We start from the raw sequence: 14,629 nt of genomic DNA on the forward strand, positions 1-14,629 counted from the left end.
ATGTGAAAGAAGTTTCCCTCTTCTAGCAACAGTGTTCCATAGGTCTTTGGACGAGCGAAGTGTTCCTGATAATTGGAGAAAAGCACAGATCATTTCCATTTTCTAGAATGGTTGTAGAACAGATACATAAAACTGTAGGCCTGTATCTCTGAGGTCGGACGGTTGCAGACTTTTGGAACATGTTTTATGCTTGCGTATTATGACATTTCTGGAGACCAAATATCTCCTCAGTAGGAATCAACATGGGTTCAGGAAATGATCATCGTATGAAACCCAGCTCGCTCTGTATATGAGACACAGGAGGCCAGACACATGCAGTATTCCTTGACTTATAAAAGGTATTTGATAAAATTCCACATTGCCGCCTAACAAACAAAATACGAGTGTACAGAATATCACACTAACTGTGAAATTGGATTAGAGAGTTTGTCCCAGACAGGATACAGCATGTCATTCTTGTTGTGTCCTGTGGTCAGCAGCAAAGAACTAATGATCAAGTTTGAACACACTTCATTCAACTAAAATGCCATCTTGGCGTGCACTAATTGCCAAACTCAAGAACAACAAGAAACACAATAATTCTTGTGGTGGCCAAAGCCAAGATAAATGTTACAAGACAATGAAAAGAAATAATAGCAACCAAAGTAGAATGCTACACAATTCCAAAGTGGCATTACGCCCAGCAAGATACAAATTTCTACAGAGAGACTACAGTGAGTGTCCACTGGGCCAGAGCCTGCATAGGTATCAGCCGGAGCTGTCCTAGCTGTAGGTACACACTGCTGGTCTGACTTAGCAGGCATGCTTATAACACCAGTTCTGTGGAGTCCTACACTTAATCACATTATTTCCAATTGGTGGATCTCTATCACATGGCTTTTCACAAAGTAATGCTGTGTTTATGCAGAAAGTTTGTTGATGTTTACATTCACTGGCAATGTTTTGATATGAGCTCTTGAAGGGAGGTCAGCAGCCCACCATGCTTGTCTGTAGTGCGGGCCGCCTAACTAGTAAGGAGCCGCTACGACGTTTCTCCCCCTGGAAAAAGAGGGCACAGCACCACAAATGTCCATAGAAGAGGGGGCGTTGTGGTCGATGTCCATTGGTTCGTGGACGTCATGGTCTATGTCCATAGGTTCATGACCATCAGGGACTGTAGGCGGTGACACAGCAAGGGCAGCTGGTGACAGAGGCAGTGGCTGAGATAGAGGCGGAATCAGAGTTTCCATCACAGGGCGGCCATTGACAGGCACTGGCAGCTCCCCAGGGGTGTCTTGCTTCACCATACGGGGGCAGAGCTGGTTGAGGTGCGGCGAGTGGTGGAGCCATTGACCCACTGGAGAGATGCCATCACCTGGCTGCAGAGATTGGTGATGATGGCAAGTGCCCAGCGCATCTGTGGATGTGAAAAGATATGCAGGAGGAGGGCACCAGAGTGCTGGCGGGAGGGTAATAAGTCTCAGGAACAAGGATAGATAAGGGAGAGCAGAATGCTCCACTGTGAAGTATCTCCACTGGACTCTTACCAGCATACATGGCGGTGTAGTATGTAACCAAAAAAGCAGCATGACCTCCTCCAGCGGGTGATGGCTCAGTAGTTTGAGTTGAGTCTTGAATGTCTGCACAAAATGGTCTGCCTGGCCGTTTTACGCAGGGTGAAACTGGGACTGTGTGGATGAGGGAAATCCCATTGGCAGCACAAAGTTGCATAAACGTGGTCAAAATAAACTGGGGACCATAATCTGTAACGATTGTTTTGGGGAGTCCCTCGACAGCAAAGATATACCAGAGAATTTTGATAGTTTCAGCAGAAGTGGTGTTCATCATGCAGAAGACGTAAGGGTATCCCGACCCGGACTCAATCAGGATAAACCATTGGGATCCATGAAGTGGAGACGTTCCCATGGAGCAGCTGCATCTGGCTATGAAAAATACTGGCACGGGGATGCTGCCTGATGTGTCTGGCACGTGGTGCAGGCTGACACGAGGGAGGCAATGTCTTTATCCAATCCACACCAATAAAGGTGTCAGTGGGCCAGCTGTTTGGTGAAGACGGTTTCCCAATGGCCAGCATGGAGGAGGTCGAGGACGTGGCAACACAATGCGTGCAGTATCACCACGTGGGGAACATCCGAATCACTATGCAAAAGGATGACCCGCACTGCAGAAAAAGATACTGTGCTGATGATCCCAAAAAATGCTGGACTTCTGCATCGTGGACGCTATGACGGCTGTTCAGCCAACCTGCAGTGATTTGGCGGCGGATGTCTGATCATGAGTGGTGACTCGCTGGACTGCATTGCCATCTAATGGAAGTGCATCTAGAGCTGCATCCACATTCGGTTTCACATAAAAAAAAAAAAAAAAAAAACACCAAGGAGGAAGTGTCAAACTCATGGTCCACTTTGGCAGGCAGTCTGGAAAGGAAATCAGTGTTTGCATGCCTTCCAGAGGTGCGATAGACAATATCAAAGTCGAACGGCGCCAGGAAGAGTGCCCAACACTGGCGTTAGCGCACTGTCTGGATGGGCACTGCGGCATCCTTGTGAAACAAAGAAACCAAAGGTTTGTGGTCAGTCTGCAGAGTGAAATGATGACGATAAATGAAATCGTAGAATTTTGTTAGGGCAGAAACCAACAACAAAGCTTCCTTTTCAATTTGACTGTATTTGGTTTGAGCATCGGTCAGTTTTTAGAATTCGAAGGCCACTGGCCTCTCGACGCCGTTTACCAGTTGTGAGAGGACTGCACCCAGGCCCTAGTCCAATGCAGTGATGAGGGGCAGGAAAAGGTCGGAAGCGGCCAGACACGGAGGTCAGGGGAGAGCCGACTTGAGACTTGTGAAAGCCTGCTCACGTGCCGCATCCCAAACCCAATGCACACCTTCGTGCAACAAACTGGTCAAGAGTGCCAAAATCTCGGTGGCTTGGGGTATAAAACGCTGATAATAGTTAATTTGACCTAGGACGGATTGCAGTTGCTTCATGTAGGTGGGAGGAGGCAAGTTTTGAACACCTCAACATACTCCTTAGAGGCGTGTAGACCGCGGGCATCAATCTTGAACCCAAGATAACTGACCTCGCGTGCAGAAAAGTCATTCTTTTCTTTCCGGCAGCACAGGTTAGCCTCGGAATAAGCTGAAACAGCCTGTCCAGCTTGTCCACGAAGTCCACCGTGGACGAGCCACTGACAATGACATTGTCCAGATAATTTGCCGCACCTGGCACCTGTGTTGTGAGATGTTCGAATTTACATTGGAAAATGGCGAGGGCACTGGCTGTGCCAAATTGTTGGCGGTTTTACCGGAAAAGGCCACACGGGGATTTGATGACTAGGATCTGCTGTGATTCCACATCTAACAGCAGCTGCAAATATCATCGCGCAAATCAGTTTTGGCGAAAATGGTTGATCCCACAAGATGTGTGAGTATGTCATCCACCAATGGGACAGGATAGGCATCAATGATGGAATGAGAATTTACTGTGACCTTAAAATTGCCAGAGATGCTTAAAGCACCATTCAGCTTCTCGACTAACATGATAGGCATTGCGTAATGACTGTGCACGGCAGGAGAAAGGATGCCTTTGTCTTGTAAGTGTTGAAGCTCCACTTGGAACTTGTCTTGGAGAGCAAAGGAGACTGGGCGAGCCTTAAAAAAAATGAGGGATAGCAGAGGGAAGAAGTTGAACATGTGCAGTGAAACCCTTCACCCTTGGGGTGGAGGATGAGAACAACATTTTGTATTTGCTCAGCAACGGGGCGAGGAGGGTATCGAAACCGCCTGTACCTCATCCTGCACTGACAAACTGAGACAACCAAAAATGTCCAAACCCAGATGGTTAGTACCACCAGGGGAGCCGACCACCAAAAACTGAGTGGTGAAGGAATGACCGTTGCAGGAGATTTGCGTTAAAAACGCCATCGACTGATGTATGGTGATTGCTGAAAATACGCAATTCGCAAGTGTGCGGAGACAAAGCTGGCGAGAACAAGCATTAGTATGTGGCACCATCCACAATAGAAATGGAAGATGCCATACCAATTTGGAAAACCACAGGAATATGCACGAGTTCCAAGGTAAGGAGGAAACAGACTCCCGACTGGTGAAACGGACTCCCGACTGGTGAATGATGGAGAATACTTCTCTGTCGATGGAATGTCTTCCAGGTCCTACAGTGACAATTTGTGACAAGCCTGTGCGTCTGCAGGAAGTGTAACATCTAAGCGATGTTTCTGCGAAGCCTGACACACAAAGGCAATATGGCCCGTTCGGCTGCAAGCCATGCACCTCGCTTGCTGGTGGGGCACTCCAACTGTCATTGAGTCCATAAACAGTCCGGACATGATGGAAAATGAGCAAAAGACTTTCTGTCACAAAATGTATCGACGGACTGATGAGACTCACGCTCAGCGCCAGGCAACTGGTGAGCGACGAAAACAGCAGCATCAAGATGCGGCGGTTGTAGCCGGTGAGACTGTTCAAATGCATGAATGATTGGCTGACAGGTGTCGAGGGACAAGTCCTGTAATTTCAAAATATCAGCCAGAAGACCTTCGTCCGGTGCGTGAAACACCACCATATCGTAAATCAATGAAGAGGTATAAGACTGCTTGCAGGCATCGTCGGTGCACCGGAATTTGCAATCGCAAGAAAGACCCTGGAGCATCGTAATCCATTCCCAATATGTCTGACCTGGGGACTCGACAAGAAAGGACAGTCTGACGGGTGGAGGTAACGTGTATTTGTGCGTCAAAGTACTGGAAAAGGCAGTCCTTAATATGGGTAAACGAGAGATCTTGAGGTGACTGCTAAGGGTTCAGTTGTTGAATTTGTGGACCAACTGTTGCTAGAAAAAAAGCCCAACCCCGATTTTTTGCTGTGGATCCCATGTGCTAGTAAATGTTTATGCAGAAAGTTTCTTGATGTTTACATTCACTGGCGACATTTTGATATGAACTCTTGAAGGGAGGTCGGCAGCCCACCTTGCTTGTCTGTTGTGTGTGCCCTCTTACTGATAAGGGGCCACTACGACAATTCTCAATGGCAAGACTATCACTAGAAGTAGTTGCTTCCATAAAATATCTAGGCGTATGCATACAGAGTGCGATTGCAGGCTCAGGCAACTGAAATCACACTGCGAGCAACTGTACCAGTGCATGATGAGAGTAGTGATTTGGTGGGGGTAAGGAGCAGCCTGGGGCAGAGAGGGGGAGGCAGGCAGTGAAATGCTGCAGGCTAGACGGTGGGCAGGGGAGCGGTGCAGGGGGGGGGGGGGGGGGGGGGGTTGCAGGATAGGAGAGAAATAAAAAGACTGGGTGTGATGGTGGACTGACAGCTGTGTAGTGCTGGAGTGGGAACAGGGAAAGGGCTGGATGGGTGAGGACAGTCACTCTTGGAGGTTGAGGCCAGGAGGGTTACAGGAATGTAGGATATATTGCAGGGAAAGTTCCCACCTGCGCAATTCAGAAAAGCTGGTGTTGGCGGGTAGGAACCATATGGCATAGGCTGTGTAGCAGTCATTGAAGTGAAGGGTGTGCCATATGGAGCCTGTGCCATACGAATCCTTCCCACTAACACCAGCTTTTCTGAATTGCACAGGTGGGAACTTTCCCTGCAATACATCCTATGTTCCCATAACCCTCCTGCCCTCAACCTCACCCATCCAGCCCCCTCCGTGTTCCCACTTCAGCACTACACAGTTGTCAGTCCACCATCACATCCAGTCTTTTTATTTCTTTCCTTTCTCATTACTTCCCCTCCCCCCCCTCTCCCCACCTCTCCTCAGCCTTCTGGCCAATCTGCAGCACTTCACTGTCTACCACCCCTACCATACTGACCCCCTCCCTGCCCCAGCCTCCTCCTTACCCCCACACAGTTGCCTCTCCCATCGTGCACTGGTGCTGCCGCTCGCAGTGTGTATCCAATTCCATCCTGGATTTTACATCAAAACAAACTGTTTTAGGCAAGGGCTTGTACTGGTAAGTTATTGTGGCCATTTGGCAAGGATTCTTACCCAGTGATAGCTGACTGACAGTTGGAAGTTTTGAAGTTGTGTGTATGGTGATGTAGCCAAAGGGGGCGGTGTTATTTTGTGGTAGTTTTGTATTAGACTAGGAAGCTGATACTCAGGTCAAGGGAATGTTGGATGAAGAAAGAGACTTAACCAGATGTATTAAAATCTGAATAAACCACATTGTTTCCATGGAACAATTTCATTTTGTTGTGACAGTATCTTTGAACCATTTTATTGAATTCATTTTTTGTTGGTGCTTCTGGGCTAGAACTGTCTGCAGATTCACCATTCCTAGGGAACATTCAAGTGTCATAATTTTAACTCCTTTTGGGGAGGCTCTTTCCAATGTTCTGCAAAAGTTTCCAAAACTCTGATCAATGGGGCTGGTGCTTCAAGAACCACATAGTATGGAATGCAATCTGTGTGAATACAAACCTAAAACTATGCAGTATCCATCACACAGAAATAAACAACATTGAGATCATTTCCCTAAAGCCCAGCAACAATATAGTCATAACTCCTTATTTCTAACTTTGTCTAACAGTTCAAGTTGCAGTAAAGTTGAGAATCATTGAAGTTACAGAAACACATCTAGTGGAGCATAGGAAGGAGAAATGAAATATTCATCACAATATTACAAAGAAGACAGAATATAAACTTTGAAAGTAAGGTATTTTTGTCTAATTGTTCATATTATTTTGTCCATCTCATATTCCCTAGATTTGTCCCACATTTCTGAAGCTTCCTGTTTGTACTGAGATCTGTGAGATACTATGTGAGCATGGGTGATGATATGAATGAGTGGCTGAATAAATTTATATTTGAAGGGAATATAATTTTGCTGTAAGATAAATTGATTGTTAATTGCAGATAGGGAAGTAAAAGCACGGCATAACAATGGCAGACAATTCTCTCTAGAACACTCATGAAAATAGAGGAAGGAAATGCTGTGCTCAAATTGTAAAAGGTAGTTCTGGATCCATATTAATGTAATGCATACGTATAAAATGGGAGGTGTTGCTGACGATAATCAGGAAAACCCTAGTATTACATTTTTGTCTTCAAAACAGTTAATTATGATGAGCAAATAGTACAGTTAGTACGTCTCAATGTTTTAGATCGACCATAGAGGAGCAGAGGATGTTTTGGAGAAAGCATTTCGTGAACATGTCACAAGACTTGGAAATTCAAATGTTAGGTAAGCATTTATCCAATTTGTTTCTCTTAGACTATGTTAATATCTGTTGATAATGTTTATGTATAATAATCACAAAAATTTCATTTCATTAGGCACACTTATTTTTCTGATGATTTCATATTTTCCTTGAGAGTATATGAAGAAGTGGTATATAAATGAATAGTATTCAGTAGAAAAACATGAATAGGTAGCCAGTAAGTGTGTCAGCAAAAGAAAATACTAATTTTCAACTTGTGGTTTCATCTTCATTAACCCTGCTGTTCTTTTCAGATCTATATGACCCAAAATGGTTATAAATTTTGTTTCTTATTATTTAAACGTCAAAATAACTTGATGAAATTTGGTGACTTTGTCTGAAAATCCAAGGGCAGCATGTGGTAAAAAAAATTTAAAATATTTTAAGTCATCTGGTCTTAAACCTTAAGGGTTACGTACATAGTCTTCAGGTCAATGTGACCCAACATTTATATCATTAGAGTCTAAGGTCACATACTTTCTGGTTGTCTCATATTTTATAGTAGTAATGACTTTTATTGTTCGTACTTACTCTCAGTATTCAACAGGTCAACAAAGTCGCTGCATTTACAACAATGAACTTATCATTATGACTTGTCAACTGTTCGAATTACATTGTTTCTGCTCAGTTTGTGTTCTCTATCGTTTGTGATCAGTCTGGATGCTGAGTTGAAAGAATTAGTAAATAGCTCAATAGATGAAGGATCACTTTCTGAGTTTGAAGATCATGTCAGTAATGCACCTGAAAGTGAGTGTTCAGATAACATTGACAACAGTCCACAGACTGTGCAAAATAGTGTACAAACTCTGTTTCTAAGAACAGGGACATAGAATGGTAGTTGCAACCACCATCACAACACACCCGCCTAACTGCTTCAAAAGTCATCAGGAGTACCCCAGGAGTTACCAGGTATGCAAGCAGTAGAATAAGTGATGTAAAAAGTTCATTTGAAGTATCACTTTCTACAGCACTCCATAATGAAATAATAGGGATGTCAAATATTGAGGGACAATGAGTTTATGGTACACAATGGACAAACATTAGAGTCTCATTTTCACGCATACTTAGGACTTCTATTCCTGGTGGGTGTATATCGTTCACATCTCTACAAAAAGTTTGTGGGATGAGGATGCTGGGCGGAACATATTTCGAGCAACCATGTCCTTAGAAACATTCTGTACAATATCGCATCTTGCAATGTGATAAGAAATCCACAAGAGAGAAAAGACAATATACCAATAAACTCACCGCAGTTCACAGTATCTTGGAGACGTGATTAGAAGTCAGTCCTAAACTGTGTAACCCAGGGGAAAATGTGACCATCAACAAGCAGCTAGTAGCATTTAGAGGCCACTGTCCATTCAAAAAGTACCGGCAAAATATGGGTTCAAGATACGGACCCTGTGTGACAGCAAATCTTCATATGTACTGAACATATGACAACTTTTTTATGTCATACAATTTGGGACAGCTGCTCCTGAAAAGGAACCGTGCATAAAAATAAGCCAGAGTTTCCACAAAGTATGACCAACAAGGAAGTACATAGCCTTCATTTTACTTCACAAATGACACCGCACTGGCCAATTATATTGCTAAGAGAAATAAGAATGTTTTTTAATTAGCCCTAGTGACAGGGCTGATAAGAAGCCAAAAATGATTTTATATCATAATTCAACCAAAGGGGCTGTAGACACACTTGATCAGCTAACAGGTATATATACATGCAAACCAAAAACCAACAGGTGGCTCATGATAGTTTTCTACAAAATTCTTGATGTTGCTGCTTATAATGCATATATCGTGTGGACTTTGGTTCACCATAACTGGAATACAACAAAATTGACTAGAAGGCGTATATTTTTGGAGGAATTTGGAAAGTCAGTGGGTGCAGAGCACATTGCATCAAGGAAGCATTTTCCAAGAACAGAAGATTTTTTGAGAATTGAATTGGCAGGAGCATCCAAAGCATCCACGACCCTGAAGGAGCAGCAGTTGTGGCTAAATCAGTAACAACAAGAAACTGTACTATATGTCCATGCTGTAAGTTCTGTCCTTCAAGCAATGACAATAAAACAAACATGTCGTGTGGAAAGTGTAATAAACGTGTATGCAGAACACAGGTAACCTACTTGTGTCCAAACTGCAGTGAGTAAGAAGAAAAGAAAATTATATGGGCAGACGGACAGATGATTGTTGAGAAAGACTTTTTTGTGGAAATGTCTGTTGTTCCTAATATACCGTGCTTCAATATTAAAACAATATATTTTCTTTGGCGCATTTCAGTGTATTATTATTATTATTATTATTATTATTATTATTATTGTCACTGTGATCATTAACAACATACTGTAATGTAACAACAGTGTCGATGGCCTACAAATGTACAAAAAATATGTGTGAGTGGAAGTGTTCCCCCCCCCCCCCCCCTTCCCCTCAGTATTTTATTATGTTGGGTAATATTGACCCAAACAGTACATTTGTATAGTTAAAGTGAACAGAACAGCAGGGTTAAGGAATGAAGGCTGAGAAAAGTGTAACAGAAGGGAAAAGTTACTCATTGTTAAGTAAAAAATTTTAGTCCGACGAGAAGAAAAAACAAACAGTGCAGGCAACAGATAATGGCATCAAGTCTTTCATAAGAGAAGACACTTGACATGTCATAGCAGACCAATAAAAGAAAGTACTGGGAAATTAACAGATTGCAAAAGACTATTAAGGAAGGTACCAATGAGTAAGAGAGGAAAAAAGTAAGAAAAGTGTTTGCATAGTAAAGTTATGGATGGTTATGGACTCGAATCATATACCCTAGATCAGTTTTGCATTTGTGAAGTTCTGACATCTGTGTTGGAGAGTATGTCAAGTTGGTAATAATCTTGCTGTTACATCTTTTAATATGTTGCAGTTGTGTACTGGTTCATGTGTCCACACAGTGTTACAAAAAGATTGATGAGGTTTGTCCCACTGTTTATCTATCTGTATTGAGGTGCTACACATTGAAACAGACAAGCTGTACAGTTGGTAATTGTTTAAAAAGAAATTCACTTGTCACTAAAATCACAAGGAGGCAGAACGGCTAGCCAGTACTTAAAGAGTCAAAATTCCAGTACTTACCACAAAATCTAGTTTCAGAACACTATAATGGTCTAATGACAGCTTCGTTCATCACTTGAGTCACTTAATAGTCCATTACCACATGAGTACCTCAGAACTTCTTTGGTGGAAACTTTCCATATGTGATCATCTTAACTCTCATTAGATTCATGGACTTAATTTTTACTTTTCTCATGCCTTATACTTCCGTTCCTTCTATTCTCAGTATCCAATTCTTTCTTTTACTTTTCTTTTTTTTCCCTACATCCCTCCCCCCACCCCCACCCCCACCCCCTCCCCGCACCCCCCACCCCGCGCCCCCACCCCCGCCCCCGCGCATCCTCCTCATTCTCTTATTTATACCCATTCTTACTGCTTTTCTGAGTTTGTGATTCTCGCCCCATTAATTCTCGTACTTATTGATTGCATTCTTTTCAGCATATATCTTCGCAGTACCTCAGGTAGTGTCTGCTGCCTACATTGTAGGATTTTCATTTATGTAGTCTGAAATCTCTCTCTTAACTCTAGATGTGCTCTTTTCTCAAGCTATTTGTGTGTTACTATTCCTTTCATTTTTGTCCCATCATCTGTTGTTCTATGAAACTGAAAACTTAACTCTAATTTTCGCACTTTTTCTCATTTTTAATTCTTATGTTCTTTACCCTTTCAAATATTGATTGATTGGTTGATTAATGGGAAGGAGTAGATTCCAGAGTCATACTCCTATTTTAAATTAGCAACACTATTAATTGTGTTTTTAATGGATGATATTAAGATAGACTATATGGGTTACATTGTCAGTTCTTTGTTCACTTCCTCTTATGGTTAGGTACGAAGCATTCGACTTCCATGCAGAGTGCCGTGCACTTCGCTGGGACCGTCTCAGCATTCTGCTGGATCGACTGTCTCATGAACAAGATGAATTTGGAGTTTTTCTCCTGACTCGTGATGGAACCTTGGTGTCACAACAGGATGGTGTTTTTCGCACTAACTGTGTTGACTGCCTGGACAGAACAAATGTAGTGCAGAGCATGCTTGCACGTCGCTCACTTACACAAGTATTGCAGGTCAGTATTACAACACTCATAAAATTACTTTTCACAAGCTATGTATAAATAGCATTCTGTAATTTTTTTGGATATCACATGTTGTGTGTAGGCTGTGTTGGATTGTAATTACTGCATGGATCAACTGTGTACACTTATCTGTACAAACAACTGTCGTGAAGAACCTTGTTATGATAGCCATATTTTTTATTTCTGGCAATGTGTGCTTCTCAGTGAACTGCTAGGGCAAAATTGGCCAAATGCAAGTGTAATTATGTTTAAATAATGCCTATGCAAGAAACAATTCTCTTGGTTTACTCTGGCTATGCAGTCAAATCCGGCATGGCTTTCCATACTTCAGCCCCTATATTTTATAGTGGGCCAAGAGTCTTGTCATCTCTGTATTCATTATTCATTTATTGGGTTTCATAAAGCCCATGTAGATGTAGAACATTCAAAGATGTAGGCTGAGTCTGGGCATACATCAGTGAAATAGAAGCAACTAAATCTGTGTCAAAAGAAGAATTCATTTGAGGAAACTATAAAACTGAGGCGGAATGAGTGATCAATACTTAGCAACTTCAAGAGGAAAATTCTTATTACTGCCAGTGGACACACACAAAAGTACAATAAACTTTTCCTCCTAGTTCTAAATTGATGTATTCATTTTATCTCTCTCCTTCTTAAACCATCTGTCATATCGTCTCTGGACTCAGGCTGGCACAGTGCTTGCCACCGATCTTTGGCCTGCACTCTCACAACAGGTGGATTCGTGTCTTCCTGGGGTCAGTGATCTGGGTCTCCTCTCAAATTTTCTCTAACCTATCCCTCTTGCCTCCTCAAGAAAGGAAGTAATATTTCCAGAACCTAGAATAGTCTCCGTATTTTTGTGTGTCTACTAGCAATACTAGCAATACTAAGAGTTTCACCTCCTGCATGCAAGTACCTCCCAGTCATTCTGTCATGTAATCACAAATTAAATATTTGCACTGTATTAACAATACACCATCAGATTATTGCTTTATACAATTTGTCCTCATGGTAATAAAATGCTGCTGCATCCTTATTTGCATTAAATTAAACAGCTGCTATTTATCTCCTATAGGTAACTTAATATTTACAAGATTGATTTGACTTGAACAAGGAGATACAAAAAACATTGATCCCTCCCACTGCAGCCCACATAAAAACAGGGTTTATTGTGCGGATTCACTACCTGAGTCTAAAGCCAACCAGTACTCTTGAAGAATAGTAGGAGGTCCTTTACTAGTCCCTTATTAGACACAATTTCTTCAGGACTTAATGACCCAAATGTTCTGTGTCTTTTGATCTCCTTTCGCATTGGAAGATGAGGTGTGTGCGATTTCATCATCATCATCACACAGACTACACCTAGGATCTTCTTTCTCTTTACCTGCCAAGTGTAGGTGTGTCTTAAAGTTTCAACAGCCTGTCAGTACCCTACCAAGAGGTCAGTCTGACTCCTATTTAAGCCAAAGATTACAGAACTTCTCTTAAAACATGGCTTTGTCATCGTTAGTGTGCCATGTTTTAGTTTTTGGATCATAGTCCAATATTCTACATGCTGCCTTCCAATCCAGTTTCACAGTTTTAAGTTTACCACCGGCTTAGCGATGGTGAGGATGGGTTCCAGTCCAGTAAGTGGAATTGTCAAACCTGTCCTGGACAGTCTATCAGCTTGTTCAATTTCACTGATTCCCGAGTGACCAGGCACCCATAGCAGGTTTATTCTGTTGCTTTCACCTATTCTCACAAGGGCTTTGCGGCATTCTGCGACAATGTTTGATCTCACTGCTGGGGCTGATGGAGGTTTCAGAGCTGCTTGGCTGTCATAAAATGTAGGTGCTACAATCCTCGTAGTACCTATGCAAATTCTCCTCCATTGGCACTCTGATAGCGGATATTTCTGCTTTGAATACTGTCACCAGCTTCCCTAGAGAGATTGCACTCTCTAGTCTAGGGTGAATCCCATACACTGTGGCTCCAGTCTTTGTCTGTTTTTCACCACAATGTCTTCTGCATGATGTCATGGTTCATTCTTCCACTGCCCTCTACTTCCAACTGTTATGTTGGAAGGTTTATTGAAGCAGCTGGTAGTTATTGTATGTCAGTGAGCATTTCTCTGATCATTCCTGTACTTATCTCATGCCCTATTTTGCTGTGGAATTTGGGATATTCTAAAGATGTCCAATTAATTTCAGTTTTTAGCATTTACGCTCCTGACGCTGCCTCCATTTTGACCCACTGGGTGTAATAGGAGCATGGCCAGCAGTAGGGGTTCTGCTTATTTCATCTGTAATTGCATTACATGAATATATTGGTATTTTTCAAACAAATAGCGCCCCCGGTGTAAAACCCGTCCCATCCACCTTCCCACCACCACCTACTCCAATCCTGTAACCCAGGAGGTGTACACGATCAAAGGCAGAGCAACGTGTGAAAGCACCCACGTGATTTACCAACTGACCTGCCTACACTGTGAAGCTTCTATGTGGGAATAACCAGAAACAAACTTTCCATTCACATGAATGGACACAGGCAGACAGTGTTTGTTGGTAATGAGGATCACCCTGTGGCTAAACACGCCTTGGTGCACGGCCAGCACATCTTGGCACAGTGTTACACTGTCCGGGTTATCTGGATACTTCCCACTAACACCAACCTGTCAGAACTCCAGAGATGGAAACTTGCCCTTCAGTATATCCTCTCTTCTCGTTATCCGCCAGGCCTCAACCTCTGCTAATTTCAAGTTGCCGCTGCTCATACCTCACCTCTCTTTCAACAACATCTTTGCCTCTGTACTTCCGCCTCGACTGACATCTCTGCCCAAACTCTTTTCCTTTACAAATGTCTGCTTGTGTCTGTGTATGTGCGGATGGATATGTGTGTGTGTGCGCGAGTGTATACCTGTCCTTTTTTCCCCCTAAGGCCGGTATTACACTATCAGATTTCTTTGTCCAATATCTTTGTCAAAGATATTTGATAGTGTAATAGGGACTTTGTCAAATGTCGTCCAATATTTGATCAAATCTAGGGCCTCGCTGTATATTTGATCAAAGAAACCGCTTGTCTTCTGTTCACTGCAATGTGACATGTTACCACATGGAGCTCTAGCATCGCTGCAGTATACTGTCGTCTGTAGTGTTTTTATAACCATTGCCGGTAAATACAATGGGTGTGTGCCGACAACTACAAAATTAATAGAGATGTCTGAAGCTGATGAGGCGATTTACAACGTGAGGCA

The 14,629-nt window shown here is 42.7% G+C and overlaps 1 protein-coding gene across 2 annotated transcripts in view; it reads left to right on the top strand.

The window, feature by feature from the left end:
- LOC124619460 (phosphatidylinositol-3-phosphatase SAC1) overlaps positions 1–14,629 on the top strand; it is a 72,843-nt gene that overhangs the window by 27,393 nt on the left and 30,821 nt on the right. For both annotated transcript variants that reach the window (XM_047145859.1, XM_047145860.1), the window contains 2 exons: positions 7,133–7,212; positions 11,148–11,385. In XM_047145859.1, coding sequence (XP_047001815.1) covers positions 7,133–7,212; positions 11,148–11,385 — 318 coding nt within the window. The remainder of the gene's footprint in view (positions 1–7,132; positions 7,213–11,147; positions 11,386–14,629) is intronic.

Source organism: Schistocerca americana, chromosome 6, assembly GCF_021461395.2.
Source record: "Schistocerca americana isolate TAMUIC-IGC-003095 chromosome 6, iqSchAmer2.1, whole genome shotgun sequence".
Lineage (NCBI taxonomy): Eukaryota > Metazoa > Arthropoda > Insecta > Orthoptera > Acrididae > Schistocerca > Schistocerca americana.